We start from the raw sequence: 18,932 nt of genomic DNA on the forward strand, positions 1-18,932 counted from the left end.
CCCTTCTCCCCACTTTTTCCTTTCACATTTGTTTTCATGGGGTGATTTCTTTCTTTTTTTTAATTTTTTTTAATTTATGATAGTCACAGAGAGAGAGAGAGAGAGAGAGAGACAGAGACACAGGCAGAGGGAGAAGCAGGCTCCATGCACCGGGAGCCCGACGTGGGATTCGATCCCGGGTCTCCAGGATCGCGCCCTGGGCCAAAGGCAGGCGCCAAACCGCTGCGCCACCCAGGGATCCCCCATGGGGTGATTTCTTTCTGGGTCCCTGATGCTCTTCTAGAGACAGACATATGTAGATACATAGAGCTGTAGAGATACTTTGTATAGATCTATGTGTCTTATAGAGAGAGATATATACACGTGGTCGTGTGTGTGTGTGTGTGTGTGTGTGTGTGTGTACACTTGATTTTAGAAAGCTACCCAGCTCTCAGCGCAAGAATGCATGGTTGGGAAAAGTTGGGGATTATCTTTTCCGCTGGTTTGTTTTATATTCATGGAATATATTTTAAAGATTTTAGCTTTGCACCCTCTGTTTCCGACTTTTGCATTGACAGAACATGAAGAATTACTGACTTTAATAGTTGTTGGTTATTGAACTCCTGGCCCTCGGCTGAGTATGCTTTACATTTGTTATTTCATTGATTCTCACAATCCTCCTGTGGAGTATATTTCCCTCATCAAACCTAAGACTCCTTGACTCCCATCTGAATTCTTGAGTGCACCATCTTGATGAGATAGGAGAATCACAGACATTTCAAATTCTCACAGAGAAGGATTTTCTAAAAAAGATTTCCAACTATTCCAAGATTATGAAGCGCTTTCCACTGGAAATTTCAGCAGAGCTAGCTGTAGAACCTGAGTACTAACTCCCAGGAGTCTACCAATTTCCCTAACCGATTCATAGCCACTGCTTGCTGTGGGTGCACTGCAGATCAAAGGCCTACCTCATGGTTCCCTCCCTACCTAAGATCAGATATTAGGAATTCACATCTACGTTAGCACAAGGGAGAACACTCCTCCGTTGTCTCTTCTCACAGTCTCTTTCCCCCAGCAGAGAAGTCGGTCATTTAACAAGAATTTGTAGAGCACGCGTCATGTGAGAAGCTCTATACCACAAGGTTGAAGGAAACACAGAAGGAAATAAGGTTCATGCCTTTCTGGGGTTCACAACTGAGCAAGGAATAGGAACTTCTATATATAAATAGCGAATCTGACTAGCAAATGCTAGACTAGAGTCTGCTTCTTCCTCTCCCTCTGTCCTCCCCCTGCTTGAGCAATCTTTCTCTTTCGCAAATGCTTTGCTAGTCATAGCAGCTAGTCCAATAATATGCTTTGGAGGGAAGAGTGGTTAACTGGGAGGATCTAAGGGCTTCTCCTGAAGGAGATAGAATTTGAACCAGGCTGTGAAGGATGGGCAGGATGTTGACAGAGGATTGGGGGTTGTGTGTGGGAGGCATTAGTTGGTAGAAACAGCTTCAAAGAAAGAAAGATTCGGACGTTACTCCCTGTGAGGTTTCTTCGCTGCACTGCTTCTGGAACCAAATACTGTACCTATCTAGATAGATTCTGTTCCAAGATACCTGGAAATATTTTCTCCTCAGCATAAATGCACAAAAAATTGTATAGAGGCAATCTTCCATAAGCTTTCATTAATGTTTCTCCTCCCCTCAGAATGAAGGCAGAGCTAATTTCTACTCCTTATCCTACCACTAAAACACTTAAAATCCGTGTATGTGACATACAATTTCAGCTAGTTTGATGGACTTCAGTAACATAACAATCCAAACATTTTCTCATTTTTTTCTTCCCATGTTCTAAAGAAAACAGAAATTTTAGTGAAAACTAAATCCTCTGATTTCTTAACTGTATTTCATTATTCTCCCTTGGGGAATTGGTTAGATGGCTATGAATGCTCTTTTGCTTTTTCCTCAAATATTTCTCAAGTCTGGTAAACTGGGAAATAAAGCTAAAACATAGGTGGTATAGAGAAATTATGAAATTCCTCCAAATCCCAGCTAAATATGTTATTCGAAAAATTTTTTTAGGGGTGCCGGGGTGGCTCGGTCTGTTAAGTGTCTGCCTTTGGTTCAGGTCATAATCCCAGGGTCCTAGAATTGGGCCCCATGTCTGGCTCTCTGCTCAGTGAGGAGTCTCCTTCTTCCTCTCCCTCTGTCCCTCACCCTGCTTGAGCTCCCTCTCTCTCTTTCTCAAATAAGTAAAGTCTTTTTAAAAACTTTCATTTTATCTGTGCTATTTTGCTCCTACAAATTCTGAAGACAAATTATCAGCCCCCAAATTGTAATTGTGTCTTGAGCTTCCTTCTCCCATTCTCCCACCCAGCAACCAGACCTTGCCTACCCTGAAACCTGGTCCATGGCAAGGTCTGCTCCTTGCATCTTCTTTATTCAGCCACCTTCTACCCTATTTATAGAACTAGTTAAAAATCGATCAATCAATCAATCAAACTAGGCTCCACACAATTACTGTGGTTATTTCTGAATATTATGTTGTTTTTTTATATGCATGACTTCCAGAGACTTTACCATTATTATTAAGCTTTAATGAAGGTATTGAATAAGAATTTGTCTCATTACAGCTTTAGAGAATTCTGAGAAATTAAGTAGCTGTGTAGAAAGTGTCTGCCTAATAAGTTAAACCCAAAATATTTCTGGTGCCGGCTCATCCCATGGCATCCTGAACAAATGCTACTTGCTCCTGCCAGCCAGATGCTAATAGAGTAGGAATATATATGCTTTACATAAAGATTCAGTTATTTTTCAGAAGTCCATTAGTGAGGACAATTTCTGCCTCCAAAAAAGGTCAGCATGGAAATCAATTCCTCTGTTTATAAAAATTGGTCATTCTTGCACCTAAATAATTGCAGATGGCTGCCACCACACCTAGCCTGAGACCTTCTCAGATACTCAGCAGGCCAGGGCCTGTCAGCCAGCGCTGGTCCTCTCATTGCTTCTCCTTTAATTCTTCTTCATTTGAAAAGTGTAATTGCAGATCAAATGGATATTAGTGATGGAGCTGAAGGACACATCAAATTCTTGCCTATTTCCTACTCTTTATGCAACTTTGGAAAACTTAATTAAGCTTTTTAAAATAGATCCCTAGGTGGCGCAGCGGTTTGGCGCCTGCCTTTGGCCTAGGGCACGATCCTGGAGACCCCGGATCGAATCCCACATCGGGCTCCCGGTGCATGGAGCCTGCTTCTCCCTCTGCCTGTGTCTCTGCCTCTCTCTCTCTCTCTCTCTCTCTGTGACTATCATAAATAAATAAAAATTTAAAAAAATGTTTAAAATGGATGGGCCCTGCAAAGCTGCCAGAAAACATCCAAATATTTCTGCTTTGGAGATGGAAATTTACACCTATTCATTGCATTGATTCAGAATTCAGCAAATGCTTTAAAAAGAAACCTATGGAAAAATAAGATTCCTGGCTGGGAGTTGTTTTTCCAGATGCTGAGGCTTCTCTGGTTCTCACTGTATTTTCAGAGACCTTGGTTCCTGATATATAAGATGTTCACCATATGATGGTGTGGCGAACATCATTTAATTGCTGAGGAAATTGCTTAGTGCATCCCAGTGTTGGATGTAGGCTTGATTCTGTAGAATGCAGCTTGTAAATTGTTTTAGCACCCCTTAGGAAGCACCCCCTCAAGCTTGTGCATAACGAAACACCTTGCCGTGGAATGTGAAGTTATAAATAGCTAATAATAATAAATGTTTACTATATAGCAGTCATTGTTCTACATGTTTTATAAGCATAAAAGTAATCTTTACCTATATGCAAGGAAGTAGACACTGTTGTCATCTCTGTATTATGGATGAGGGATCTGAGGCACGGAAAGGATGAGAAATCTGCCCAAGGTAGTGGGAGCGAGGTTTTGACCCCATGCTATCTGACTTCAGATTCTGCGAGGCACTATACCAGACTCCCTCCTTAAATAAAAAAGACTGGGGGAGGGAGGAGGCAAGAGTTAAATATCTATCTGAAAACTTTAAGCCGATGAACTGATTTCATTTGAATATTTACTGATTACTGCTATTCACATTTAAAATAAAATTTTAAGATTTCTCAAATGAATTTCTAATTCATTTTAGCAGACACTTGAAACTGCTATTCCAAAGTAGATGAATACTGTCGTGTTTATATTTTATTGTCTATAGAGATAGTTGAATATCTAACTTAGAACCCTAAGCAAGAATGAGGATCGGGACTGAAGAGACTTTAGGTTGATAGTTTTAAGTTTGGTATGCCTAATAAAGACTAAGAACAGGGGTATTTTTAAGTCAGTCATCAGAAGTCAGGTAACCAACAAACACAAATAGACATTTACCCAAGTGTCTACTGGAATAGCTCTATACCATAAGTACTTTATTTTCTATATTACATATAGATTGTATGTATGTGTGTATATATATATATAATATATTCTAAGTATATTTTCTATATATTTCTATATGCAAAAATATATTTATTTTCTGATAAGAATTATAAAGTCTTCTTTGGCAATGAATATATGCCCAAATCAGAGCAAGTGAATACAATAGAAATTGATCTCCTTGGGACTGTACTAGGTTGGTCTTCTGTCCGAATGATGTTGTCATTGACAGATTTAGGGAGTTCTCTCAAGTGAGTCTAACTTCCTTTATCTTGTGCACACCCACCTAAATATCTATTTAAGCTTGAGATTCTGGGGGCCAACTGATGTGACTACGGGAGTTAAACTCATTCTCATACTGAAATTCAAAGAAAACAAGAAAATGGGAAAATATACTTGTTAGTGGGTAAGGAGCTCAAAGGGATCTAGAGGCTCCACTTAATTGCACATTCTTATCAAGAAGGGGGTGGAATGGGGAAAGATTTTAGAAGGACTATAAGGTTTCATGGAGAGCAGGAATTCTCATTTCTTAGAGTGATATTTGAGCAAATTGGAGACACTTGGAACTCTTTTTTCTCAAAGCATTGAAGTCTGATTGCATCCAGCCCAGCCTCTGAGGCTCACTTGTTAAGATTCCAAGGAAAGACCTTAGGCTTTGAAGACATCATGGTTTGAATGCTAGCTCCTCCACTTTAACTGTGGGTAAAATAACCTCTCTGAGCTGCAGTTACCTTCCTTCTCCTTATTTTTATGGATTAAATCACAGAGGGACTGTTAGGTGCCTGATACAATTCCAGGCACATAATTTGAAGATTTTAAGGTATTTTGCAGAGTGGCACTCAGTAAATGCAATTAAATGATAGCTGCAAAAAAAAAAAAAAAAGGATAGCTGCAATTAACAATATTCACATGTTTATTTTTCCTTCAGGCCTATTACAACCTTTGGCTCTTCTTTTTATTGTCTGTTAGTACTTCTACCACTGACTGGGCCAAAAAACAGGTGGGAAGCAATTAGCTCTTTGGACAGAGTAAATGGTGAAAGTTGCTAAAACTAAGTGTAGGGAGCATATATGGATTTAATTTCTGTTTTCTGCCTGTCTCTCATTATAAATAATTGAAAATTAATTATATTATCAATAGCAACATCATTGTCTTCATCAGGACCTGTTCCAAATTTTATACTATCAAAAACTCACCAAAAAAAAAAAAAAAAAAAAAAAAAACAAGAAAGAAAGAAAAGAAAAAACAAAACCGCATCTCTCACCCTGTCAGGAAACCAATCCATACCCTTATTAAAAACAGAAGCAGGTAATGATTACCCCTGAAAAGTTACCAGAGTCACTGATATTACATGTGGGCGAGATGTTTTTTTTTCCTGAAGAGAATAAACTTCAACTTGATTACAAGCCAAATTCATATCTTTAAGAACATTTGAGATTTTTGCTAAATTCAATAAACTATCCTTTTCTTGTCATCTCCCATATTCCCGTATTGCTGTTTCAAAAGTTTGGTCTTTTAAAATAATTTCCATCATTTTACTTCAAGTACAGCAGTTATTTTGAACCCTGGAAATAATTTTTATCAGATTTCTGCTTAGAAAATGCCCTGGTGCAGAGAGGCACCTGGCAAGACAGAAGGAGGTGCAAATCCTAGCCCTGCCACTTGTGACCTTGGGAAGGTTCACTGCTTTGGGCCTGTTTCCTCATTGATCCACTGGGGTTAACAGTACTTCCTGGGGCTTTGGGATGAAGTGGGATCATATATGACCGTGCATGTTGGTGCCTGACAGTAAGTAGCAAGCCTCCAATAAATGTTCCTTCTCCTTTCTATCTCCACTCCCTTGGTAAATTTAAATACCTGTTTTTGGTAATAACGTTGTGCCTTTCTTCTGTTTCAAGGATATGGTTTTGGGAGAAAACAACAGCTTTGATCTTGTGAAGGATGCGTGTTATTTGGCTGGCCCTGGGTCTGGGTATGTACATATATTTATGATGCCCTCTGCCTTATGAATACTCCCCGAGTTAAATGTTTTTCTTCCACTCTACAAGAAAGGAAAATGTGACATTAAGATGTTTCATCATATTGTGTGCTGCCTTTTCAATTTGTCTAGGCCACAGGAAACTTTAAATTTTTTTTATTTATGACTTTCTCTAAGAATACTTATGCAGAACAGGTTGATTGTGTACTATTGAGGCAGTAGTTGACTTCAAATAAGTTGAACCTCAGAATAGTTAGTAGAGATGCTCTTCTCTAGCATATCCTATGGCTCACACATGGGGCCTCGCTTGTGTGGCTCTCTTCCAATTCTGTGCACAAAGGATCAGTTCTGGTGATTAAAGCCCCAGGGGGGAAAAAAAAAATAAAGCCCCAGGGGAAGAATGAGCATTTCATAAACAGCTTCATAGAGCAAGACAAACTTACTGGAAGCATAGGAAGTAAAAAATAAAGCTCCAAATCATAGTTTTTAAGCACTTGGGGATAGAAAATAAGAAAGTTAGTTTAAAATTGCCATCAAAATAATTTCTTCTAAGTAGAAAAATATAAGGGATAGAGTTTAAATTTCTGAAATCTTCACACGCAGCTCAAATAGAAATTTCCAAAGAATTTCTCCGCACATGCTTGTATATAGTTTTAATGCAGCATCACAGGGCATTACTAATGATAATGCATTTAAATCCTCCTTACTATCTTCCATGCTTTTTGAAACCAGTTCTTTTTCCATCTATTTCATTCAATCATTGTTTCTTTTTCTGTACTATATTCACTTTTTCAATATCTTAGCCTAATACTGTCACTTAAAAGCAGCCTATGTGAAGGTGGCTTAGTTGGTTAAGTGTCCGACTCTTGATTTTGGCTCAGGTCATGATCTTGGGGTCATGAGGTCAGTCCCACATCGGGGTCTGCCCTGGGTGTGGAGCCTGCTTAAGATTCTCTCTCTCCCCCCTCCCACTCCCACTCTCTCTCTTAAAAAAACAAAAACAAAAATCTTTTACCCTATCCTTTGTTCTTGAAAAAATACAACTACCATGGAGAAGCATTCTTAACCAGACTAAGGATTTATCTTAAATATTACCTTCAAAAACACACAATTTAAATATGGTTCCTATAAACTAAGAAGATTAAACAAAAACCTGAAAATATATCAAAGTTTATTTGGGTGTTATTTTAAATAAAGGATGAATTTTTTTTTTTTTGATGTCTCTCCTTTAAAAAAAAGCCTCAAGTTACAAATATAATAAAACGAAGTTACCCAAGTTAGGCATTAAAACAGATTCCAGTTATTCCATGTCCTATTAGAGGAGTTTAAAAATAGTTCATATCCTCCAGTCTAAACAGCAATTGGGCAGAGACACTTCTTGTCCAACAGATATTTACTGTGGGGGTACTTTCTGTCAGGTACTGAGGATACCAAACTGAATCGGACATGGGAGGAAAGCAGCTGGTGAATCTCCTGCCTTTGGGTTTTCAGTACACCCATTTGGGAACCCACCAAGAAATACAGAATAGCCAATCTTAGATATTGAGAGGTTCCTGGTAAAGAAAATGCCTCTAAATGAAAAGGATATTTCAGGGGAAGGGCGAGGTTGCATCTGAGAGAGATGGGCCCCTTAACCATCTGCATTTATAATACAGAAAAAATAGCATGAGAAGAGCTAACTTGGTTCTTTGCCGTCTTTCCCTTCCACATGCTGCATTCTCCTTGCCTGGCACTTAGACAGTTTTGTGGCAGGCCTGTGCTGGGGCCCTGCCTGGGGACTGAGCCACAGCTCCCTCAGGACTCAGATATGTAAAATGAAAAGTTCCATCTGCTCTGCAGATTCACTTGCATACCAGTTAGGGAGCTCCAAGTGTGGAATTTTCAAATTAGGGTTAGTTTGCTGGAGATTGGCTTTATCTTCACGTTAACTCATGTGTGGCAGCAGGCAGTGCTGGAGATTTGTTTTCTTTGTTTTCCTTTAGAATGTGATAATGTAAGTATTAGAAATCATTGGGTTTTTTCCTCAGTGCCTAGATGGAGGACAGGTGTTTAAATCGCCATGTACCCTATTTGCTCATTATTATTGATCTCTCGCTCTAGAGATAATTGCTTATTAGCTCCTTGAGTGAGGCTCTCCCCCTCCTTCTTACTTTCCATTTTACAAAATGAAAACACTCGAGACTAAGGGAAAATTGTAAATAAAACCTTCAAATTCAGCAACCTGCACAGATGCTTTCCAAACAGACCTCTCCCATGGGAATCACACTGGGAGAGAAGGAGGCAGCACTCTTTTTCCCAAAGTAGTCCTGAAAGGGGCTGAAGAAATGTATGTTTCCTTTTATATCCTGAAGCCTGCTCTGCAAAACTGCCTTAGGTGGGATATGTGTGCAGGAAGGTTGGGAATAGCCAGAGAGAGCAAACAAAAGGAAATGCCTTGTGACCTAGGTCTACCATTTGACATTTTCCCGTAGGAGTTATGCCTGTCTGGCATTTTTAAAAAACTTGGTTCTTTGTAGGAGCAGCCTGAGGGACAGTGTGCAGCTTCCCTGGGGTCCTTTCCCCAAATGCTTTTCCCATCTGTGTAATGAATTGTTGAGTTCAGTATTTGCCTTTTCTTCTGAGCTGTAACCCTGGTGTTTGTATTCTGCCCCAGGTCACTCAGTTGTTCAGAAAGAGGCCACGAAGACATGCCGTTGCTCAAACAGCATCCTAGCCCTCACTGGCGTGGTTCAGGCTGCAAAGCAGTTGGTGGTACCTCTGTTCCCAGTGAATGTCCTGGACCCCTAGAGCCTCAGCAGCAAGTTAACAAAACAATGCCTTGCCCCAGGCTCCTGGCCCCAGGAATGCAAGGGCATCTCACAGACACCAGGGCTGTACCCCTGACCCCACTCAGCTCAGCTCTGCCTTCCCCTGTTCCCTCTAGCTCACAGGCTGCAACTGATCAGCTGCTTGGAAGGGACAGCCAGACAGGGCAACAGCCTCTTCTATCCTACACCCCAGCAGGGACCCACAGAAGCAATGGTCACAGCCTGGTCCAGCCTGCCAGTCCAAGAAGCCATGAGCCCAACAGCCCAGAGCATGGGATAGAAGAGGCAACAAGGATGCGGGTCTTGCTATCTCAGCGGCCTGCCCTGCCTTGGGTCAAGCGGGCCCACACAGTCAGAGAGGACAGCCTCCCCGAGGGCTCCTCATCACCTGAGTTTGCAAACCTGAAGCACTACAAAACACAGCAGGCTCATTCAAGCTCAAGCAGCACTCTTGAAGACACGCCTCTTGGGACCCCAAGCACTCCAGGGAGGATCTCCCTCCGGATATCTGAGTCAGTCCTACAAGCCTCCCTACCACCTCGGGAGGACTATGATGATGAAGTGTTTGTGAAGGACTTGTACCCCAATGCCACTTCTAGTCTCACATTGGAACTGCCCCCACCCCCACCCCCTCCACTGAGTCAGGACACCCCAGTGAATAGCTCTGACGACTTTCCTCCACCTCCTCCCCAAGCTATGTATGAGGCAGAGCTGGACAGTGAGGATTACAAGGAGCCCCATACCAGGTAAGTGGGCAGACTCTGTGAAGGGCAAGCCCCCTGCTGAGGAAAAAAAGGGAGCCCCTCTAGTAAGAGACTTTCACACTGCAGACTCCCCAGATCCTCCATTGGTTGCAGTAGAGAGAGCCCTGATGTGGAGATTTTCCATACAAGCTTAAGTCATGAAACTGGCAGAACAGTTTGTTTACCTTGGCTGGTTGTTACCCTAGTTCCCAATACTAGCATTGGGAGCAATGGGACAAGAGTATTGAAAACGAACACCAAAGACCGAAAGGCGTAGTTCACTTCTGTGGACATGATAAGTTCAGGGGGTCCAAAAAAGTAAGGTCCCTCTTCCCTGCTTGAGTTCTGAATCCGTTAAGAAGACAAAGGAGGAAGACGTAAAAGAAAGAGTATCACTTTTATTATTGATAGAGATGGTACTGGAAAATACGGCTTCTCTCTGAGTGTAAATGAGCCTCCTGATGCTGAGCCTACCAAGTTTATCTGCGTAGCCACAGGCCGTGCCAAGTACACACTGGTGTGTGTGTGTGTGTGTGTGTGTGTGTGTGTGTGTGTGTGAGAATGGAGGGAGGAAAAGGGGTGAAGATTAGCCTAGGGGCAGCCTCACTCAGAAAAAGAGGCTGGACTATGCACAGGCTCTGGTCAGCTTTCTTTCCAATGTCCGTTGCAAAGGATAAAGAACAGAGCTAAAGGTCAGTAATGTTTAGGAAAACCTATGGAAGCCAAAAGAATGGGGAAGAAGCACTTTCCAACACATACTCCCTGGGAAAAGAGATCTCTGAACCCCAGAAGAACACACCGTGCCTCTGGTAACTCCCTCTAAACATCACAAGGGTGATGTACTATCAGCACCCTGTTTGCCTGGACCTTTCAGAAAGCTCTGGACTCTCACTGCAACATTAACCAAAACTGAATTCCAACTAGATCCATCCCCCTTAAAAACTCACACAACTTCCCTGTGACCACCTGTGGGGCCAAGGAGAAAGTCCTTGAGGACTCTGCAGTTTGGGAGGTGGGATAACTTCAGAGCATGACCACCCGGCCCCCCCTCCCCATTCCTCATGTGAGAAGCGACAGCCCCAGTGGGGAAAACTCCTACCTTAGTCTTCCTACCCTTTTGCTGATGCCTCTTACTCTCTTTTTTAATATCCCTAGCAGCTCCAGCAAAGTTGCCAAGGTGACAGTTGCCAAGGAAAGGCCCATTCCTGGTATAGTCCATTTGGCTGGTAGTCAGACACCGGCTTCCAGATCCCAAACTTCTGTTAGAGATTCAGAGACCAACGAGACCAGCCCACCTTCCGCCATGGGTGCTCTGCCCCAACCTGCTGGGGCTCTTGGCCAGGAGCCAAGCCCAGGGCAGCCACCTCCCATCCATGACCCAGACTGTGGGACTCAGGGTTTAGAAAAGAATGTTAGTTCTGGCCCTCAGAAGACCTCAGAAGACATCAGAACAGAGGCCCTGGCCAAGGAAATTGTCCACCAAGACAAATCTCTGGCAGACATCTTGGATCCAGACTCCAGAATGAAGACAACTATGGACCTGATGGAAGGTTTGTTTCCCCGAAATGTTCACTTGCTGAAGGAAAATAGCATAAAGAGAAAGGCCATGCAGAGAACTATCAACTGTGCAGGATACGAAGGCAAGAGGTAAGTCCCTGCCCTGGTAACACCCTGATGGTGCATGTTTACCGTGGTGTGCTGCATCCCAGCCCCCAGCCACAGGGGTGAGCAGTCTGTTATTTTTCCTCCTTTTGATTTCTCCTGGGTTATTGCAATATATTCTCACATGTTTGATTTCCTTAAAGGACTACTATGGGAAAGGTTTAGAGCAGTTTTTGTTTTCTCTTTAATTTTCAATGAAAGCTATGTAGATTGATGGACTGGAACTCTACGGTTAGTGGCTTCTAGACTAAATAAAAACAGCATTTCCTCTAAATTTGGGCTTGCCCTTTAGAATTTTCCAACTGATTCTAACTAAATTACTAACAAGAATAATATGTTTTGATTTGGGGGAGGGGGAGAAGGAGAAAGGAAAGAGTTATGGAATCCTTACAGGCTCTTTGATAGGTTGTTGGTGACTTTCCTAATATGAGGCCTAAACTGTCACCTGGTCCTCCTTCTTCAGATTTGGCAGAGACTGATTGAGGTGAAGTGACTTATCCAGGGTCATGTGCTAAGCAGACATTTAGTGAGTACCTAAAATGTGCAAGGCAATCTACCAGATTCCGCAAAGGACCCAAAAATGAGTTTCTGAGTGCACCAGTCATCAGTTCACCATGGATGGTTGTAGTACATCAAGTTTAGGAGCTTCCATTCATTCTGTTCTCTGACCACTTGCTGTAGAAAGGCCAAAGTAACTTACACATACATCCTTAGCAAAGCATTTCCTAGCATTATCCCTGAGAACTTACATTCTCTCTATCGATTTAGAAGTGAAATAGTCATCTAACTTTTGCAGCGGAGACCTTCTGGAACAATTTCAAAAGGGTGGCATGCACCATCTTCTGGTGGAAAGGAGCATTGTCCTGTTGTACATGAGACTCAGCAAATAGCCTTTGTGAGGGTTAATTAAATGCCTGAGAAGCCAATTTGTAATGCAATGAATATATCGGGGAGGGGGGGGACGTGGGGGAGCATATAAGAAAACCTTTCCCTATTTTTTCAAATGACTGAATTAAATTTGTTTAGAAGAATAGTCCTAGCAAGCAGGAAACTAGTAAAAATCACTTTTTTCTGTGGTTCCTTATTCCACAGTAAAGTGATGGATGGTCTAGGTGTTAAATAAAGTCACAAGATTGAAACAACTCTCCAAGAGAACCTAACCCCCCTTCCATAGTCATTTATTCAGCTAGTAGAATCTTCCCTGTACTGTGGAAGATAGCTTGGTTACAGTAAGACAGAGAACTCTAGGTAACAGGTTTCTCTGTTCCAGGTTTGTTCTCCAGCCCCGAGACCCCTGTTGTGTAACCGAGGAGTAGACCTCACATCTTGTCCTCACTGACCAGCAAGTTCTAGATTTCTTAGGTTTATCTGGGGTATCATGCTTACATGAGAAGGAAAAAGAGTTGGTGCAACAATTCTAGTAGGCATCAGGAAGATTATAGTGACCTGGAAGAGTAGGAAACAACCCACGATCTGAGGTGTGTGTAGCACCTTCAAGATAACTTCACATTGATCAAGTCACAGCTCCCCCGTGGTCTTTCTGTGCAATAGGGGGTCACTATTGTTCTTATATTTATCACAAAAGGAAAACGTGCGGGAGGTGAAATGACTCACCCAGAGTCACCTGGCAGATCCACAGGCCTGACTCCCAGTCTCCCTCCCAGTACTGCCTTTGATGTTTTCCAGCCCAGGTTTGCCCAGCATCAAGAGCCCTATGCATAATAATCACTCACTAGTAAATATGTATTCATCCTAATTTCTGGGAAGGGACTGAATAGAATTTTTTTACACATTTCCAAATGGATAGGCCTGCGGTGAGATGAAGTTTCTGTGCTATGTACTTTTTTGTTCTTTATGGTATAGGAGTGAAGACAAGGAAGCCATGGGCATGTTGGTCAACTGCCCTGCCTACTACAATGTGTCTGCTCCCAAGGCTGAACTTCTGAACAAAATCAAAGATATGCCAGAAGAGCTGAATGAGGAAGAGGAGCAGGTGGATGTCAATGAAAAGAAGGTAAAGGAAGAATTGGGGCCTGTGTTCTGCTCTCCCCCAAGACAGCCAAGGTCCTAGCAGGGTTACCTGCCCCTTAGGGCAGAAGAGGAAGAAGGGCCTGTCACATCACCAGCCCTGCCCATACCATCAGTGGACTCTTGACTTCATGGCACTTAGTGATTTCTCACAGCTTTCCTGTCATTTTCATTTTTACAGATGACAAAAGTAAAGGTGACTTCCTAAAAGTCGCATAGCTGAGACTAAAACCCAAGTGCCCTGCCTCTTAATCCAACGTAGACCCTGACATTCTTCTCAGAGCTAACCAGCCAATGCCCACGATCTGTGTCATTTTCCTTTCATGTTTCATGGTCAGAAGGATCATGGAAACTGGAAAATGTAGAAACTTTAAGGGAAAAGACTGATTGGCAAACGATACTTGTGAGGAAAGGTAATTAATCTTTAGGTTCCCCCACTCTCTCTGCAATACTCCAGTGAAGAGTTTGGAAGCACATGTTGGAATTTAGCCGTTAGCATTTGATACTCCTACAGAAATTTCAAATGGAAAGTATTCAAAAAATGACCGTGATGCTGCCGCTCTTTTCCCACATACCCTGGAGATCTAAGCCAGGCTGTGCCTGCAGGGGAGAAAGTTCTTGCCATTCCACTTTCCTACAGCCCCAGAGGAGCCTCCTGCCACTGTGCTTTGAGCTCTTCATACAAGTCAGGCTTGCCTGCTGAAAAAGGACTCTTTGTTAAAGCTGGTCTCTTGCTGAGCTTGGAATGTAAGTGGCTCTCAGTGGTACCAATTCCAGGAGAAGCTCTCTTACGTGATTCTATTTCATTTAGTCTGTGTGTCCTAAACTCTCTTGTTTTTGTGTGGATTGAGACCACAGGATCTAGACCCTGGGAGCAGGGCATCATGGGGCAGGAGGATTTAGGGATTTTAGAAGCACCTCCATCACGGGGGTTCCTCTGCCACCCACTGTTCTGGCTCCTCTGGCGCCAGGACTCCCAAGCACACGGCTGACTCACTGATGCGGCCACTGCAGTAACACGCTCTCCCAGCGCAGAGTTTCCTGTGTAAACCCCTGCTTCATGGCACACCTTCTGGCATACCCCTTACTTCAGTTCTGCCAAATGCCCCCATTAATGGGTCCTCTGTCAGGAAAAAAAACACCAGCCCCGCGCTGTCTATATTTATCCCAAAGAGGGAGCTATATAAACACCATTACAGGTACCAGGTTGTCATGACCCCTTTCGCTGAATATTTTACAGGTTTTTGTCTTGTTGTTGTTTGCATGTACAAATACCCTATTTTACAGTAGCAGTGGGACAGGTTACTTGGTGCTTAAAAAAAAAAACAAAAAACACTTTTCCATCACTTTATCATCAGCCTCTCACTCTGATGATTATGTGGCAAAAGTATTTTTAGATTAAGAATATAAAGGCACAGAGGATTAATACTCATAGGAAATAATAGTAGATGCCATGTACTGGGCACTTCTTGTTAAGCTGTGTTTTTCTTTTTTTTAAAGATTTTATTTATTTATTCATAATAGACACACAGAGAGAGAGAGAGAGGCAGAGACACAGGCAGAGGGAGAAGCAGGCTCCATGCAGGGAGCCTGATGTGGGACTTGATCTCGGGTCTCCAGGATCACGCCCTGGGTTGAAGGCAGGCACTAAACCACTGAGCCACCCAGGAATCCCAAGCTGTGTTTTTCATAGTGCCATATTATCTTTATTTCCACAAAACTGCTCTAACACCTGTATTGCCACATTTTACACTGAAGTCATCAGGAGTCAGAAGGAGTCAGGCAAGGGGAGAAGAAGACAAGACATGCCAGAAAAAGGGATTGGCACAGAAAAAGACGTGGAAAAACATAGGGAACATGTGTGTACTAAAGAAAGGCTCTGCCAGAAGTTTGATATTTTGGAATGTTAGAACAAACAAAAAGGCTTATGCCTCAGTTAGACAGTTAGAAACTACCAAATTTAGAGGATCACACAGGAAGGAAACAAATCCCAAAAGATGAGGCAGGGAGGCTCCACAGGAGCCAGAAGGCAATGGAGGCTACATGGGGCTTTGTGTGAAAGGCTAAAGAATTCAGATCTTACTGTATGGTGGTAGAGAACCCTATAAGGTGTTTTTAATGAACTACAAGCTTATTCATATGTGACAGAATTTTCATTGGTGTCATCTGCATTTACATATCTGACTTGGAAACAGAAAACATGTAAGTTTTAAACGATGTTGTGGAAGGCATCTATTAGTATTTTCAGCATAGAGTTGAAAATGCAGTTCCCTTCCTAATATAAAACAAGTTTTTCTAAGGGTGATTTTAAAAAATGATGCTTGGTCAAGATTGTTCCAAGGCAGAGTATAGCCTTCCACTAATTTTCACAAAGTAATAGTTTATTGCCTAATATTTAATTAATTAATTAATTAATTTTTTAAAGATTTTATTTATTCATGAAAGACACAGAGAGAGGCAGAGACACAGGCAGAGGGAGAAGTAGGCTCCATGCAGGGAGCCTGATGTGGGACTCGATCCCAGGACTCCAGGATCATGCCCTGAGCCGAAGGCAGACACTCAACCGCTGAGCCACCCAGGCGTCCCTATTGCCTAATATTTAAAGTTACTAATAGCCTAAGATCTATTTCTAGGCATGAAATTCACTGAGTCCAAATTTATTAATATTTTTAAAAATTGAAATTAGACTGAAATGAATTCTACTTTAACATATTTTTATGTATACACTGTAGATGATGGATTATAATATTCCAAGTAAATGTAAGCATTAAAGTATGAAATGCTTTCATTGTCTGAACATAACTAAAGACAGTCTAATAATTAGAACTTTAAATTATTTGCCTAACCCCACCGTATCTATTAGGCAAATATCCGCTTCAGCAGATCCCATGATTGTTTATTCTGAAGGCCAAAAGGCTTTGGCTTAGAGACTTAATGGCAAAAAGAAGGTGTTGTTCCTCAGAACTGGCTTCCCCCAGGAGATCATTAGCAACCCAAATGGTTCTCAGCTGCCCATTTCTGTTGCTCTTCTTCATTCCTCAAGTTCCAGATTTCTCTGTGGTCTTTCTTCCTTTCAGCCTGAAAGACTTCCTTCAGCATTTCTTTTCAAATAGATCTGCTGGTGACACTTTCTCTTAGTTTTTCTTCATCTAAGTATGTCTTTATTCTGCTGCCATTCCCGAAGGAGATTCTCACTGGATATGTGATGCTGGGCTGACTGTTCTTTTCTTTTAGAATTTTAAAATTATTATTCCACCTTGTTGCTCCCATGGTTTCTGATGAGAAATGCACGGTCATTTAATATTGTTTCTCCTATATGCAATGTGTTGTTTTTCTCTGGTTTCTTTCAAAAAATTTTTCTGTATCTTTGATTTTTAGTTTGATTATGATCTGCATGGTCCTGATTTTTTGGGTTTATCCTATTTGGCATTTACGAACTTCTTGATTCTGTAAACTTATGTTTTTCACCAAATTCAGGAAGTTCTCAGCTATTATATCTTCAGATATTTTTTATGCACTCATCTCTTCTTCTTTTGGGACTCAAGTATCACAAATAGTAGACCTTTTGATATTGCCCCACATGTCCCTGAAGCTCTGTTCCAATTGAATAATTCATGTAGGTCTGTCTTCATTCTGCCAGTGATTTTCTTAATTTCATATGTAGTTTTCAGTTCCAAAATTTCCATGTAGTTTTTCTTTTGTTTGGTTGGTTGGGGGTTTTTGGTAGATTTTATTTTATTTATTATATTTATTTATATATGTATTAATTAATCTATCTACCTGTTTTATAGAGCGCAAGAGAGATTGAGCAGGTGGAGGGGCAGAGGGAGACAGAGAGAGAGATTCCCAAGCAGACTGTGTGCTGAGCACAGAGCCTGACACGGGCGGCTCGATCTCAAGACCTGAGATCATGACCCGAGCCGAAATCAAGTCAGATGCTTAACCGACTAAACCACCTAGGCATCCCCCATTCAGTTAGTTTTTTGTAGTGTCTGTTTCATTGCCAATAACTTAATTATTTCAAGAGTGTTTTTTACTTACACTTTGGAAGAAGGTCATAAAAGCCACTTTAAAGGCCTTGGCAATCCCAGCACTGGGGTTCTGTCAGAGTTAGCGCCTGTTGATTGTTTTCCCCTGGGAATTGCTCAACATTTTACTGTTGTGGTTTATGGTTTTGTATTTGTTTGTTTGTTTTTTTATATTGGGCAATTTTGTATTGTATCCTGAACATTTTGAGTATTATGTTGTGAGACTCTGGGTTCTGTTAAAATCCTCTACAGAATGTTGACCTTTTTTGTTTTCATTTTAGCAGGCAGCTATTTAGCTTTAGACTACAAGTGCTATCCCACCTCTGGGTGCCAGTTCCAATATTATTCCTGTTTTCAGAGCCTTTGCTGTGTTGTACAGGTCTGTCCCAGACATGCACCATTCAGAGGTTAGCCTGGGACTTGGGTAGCTGCTGTGTTCAATTCTCAAAGCCTTTGCTGTGCTGCCTCAGGTCTGTACTACACACATGCAGCTTGAGTGTGAGCCGGGGACTTATGGCAGTTCACACACAGAGTTAGGGGATCTTCTTTCCAGCTCTCTCCTGGCCATTATTTCCCCACATTCCCTGGCTCCCAGCAGCTCCTCTGCCTGGCCTCTGGCTAGAAAGACAAGTTCTCTGTGCTGCTATGCTATTCTGCATGACTGAGACCACCCTTGATAAAAGAGAAAGAACTAGTGGGAATTCTCCTCACACTCTTCAAACCACTTCCTCTAACCAGAAAGAAGGGTTTTTCTCTTGGGATTGTCAGTGCCTGTGCCACCACTGCAGAGTGCAGCTCGGGGAATAGAGCTACTCTTGGAAGCCAAGGCTAGGAGAAGAAAAGGGAGGGTTAAAAGGATTTTCTCCCACATTCTTAGCTCACAGAGGCCCCTTTTCTGGTCTTCTTGTTTCAAAGGCAGGGCTTTTCTCCGAATTTTGCTGCCACACCCTGTGTGCAGTTCTGCACTGCTCAGAGTTAGAGCAAAAAAGGCAGGAAATTAATCCTCATTCTGGGTCGTATTTCATATTTGGCTCCCTGCCCCAACACATTGCCATACTTAACTTTACAGAGCCCCCTTCAGAGTCCAGGGATGTTAGTTGTGCTAACGGGGGAGGCTGTAGTGGGTATACGCCATCTTGACTAACATCAAGAGTTCCTAGCTCTTCCCCCTCCTCAGGATTTACCAGGAGGGAGAGAGCTGTAGCAGGTTTGCATTTTAGAAATCTCTCTGGCAGCTGTGGAGTAAGACGGGAGGAAGCAGTGGTAGTTGGGAGGCTATTATAGGAAAGTGAT

At 42.1% G+C, this 18,932-nt stretch overlaps 1 protein-coding gene across 3 annotated transcripts in view; it reads left to right on the forward strand.

Moving 5' to 3' along the window:
- Positions 1-18,932, forward strand: part of SHROOM3 (shroom family member 3) — a 119,494-nt gene that overhangs the window by 88,399 nt on the left and 12,163 nt on the right. For all 3 annotated transcript variants that reach the window (XM_072810811.1, XM_072810810.1, XM_072810812.1), the window contains exons 5-8: positions 6,292-6,365; positions 9,025-9,924; positions 11,080-11,568; positions 13,447-13,597. In XM_072810811.1, coding sequence (XP_072666912.1) covers positions 6,292-6,365; positions 9,025-9,924; positions 11,080-11,568; positions 13,447-13,597 — 1,614 coding nt within the window. The remainder of the gene's footprint in view (positions 1-6,291; positions 6,366-9,024; positions 9,925-11,079; positions 11,569-13,446; positions 13,598-18,932) is intronic.

This window comes from Canis lupus, chromosome 33 (assembly GCF_048164855.1).
Source record: "Canis lupus baileyi chromosome 33, mCanLup2.hap1, whole genome shotgun sequence".
NCBI classification, from domain to species: Eukaryota; Metazoa; Chordata; class Mammalia; order Carnivora; family Canidae; genus Canis; species Canis lupus.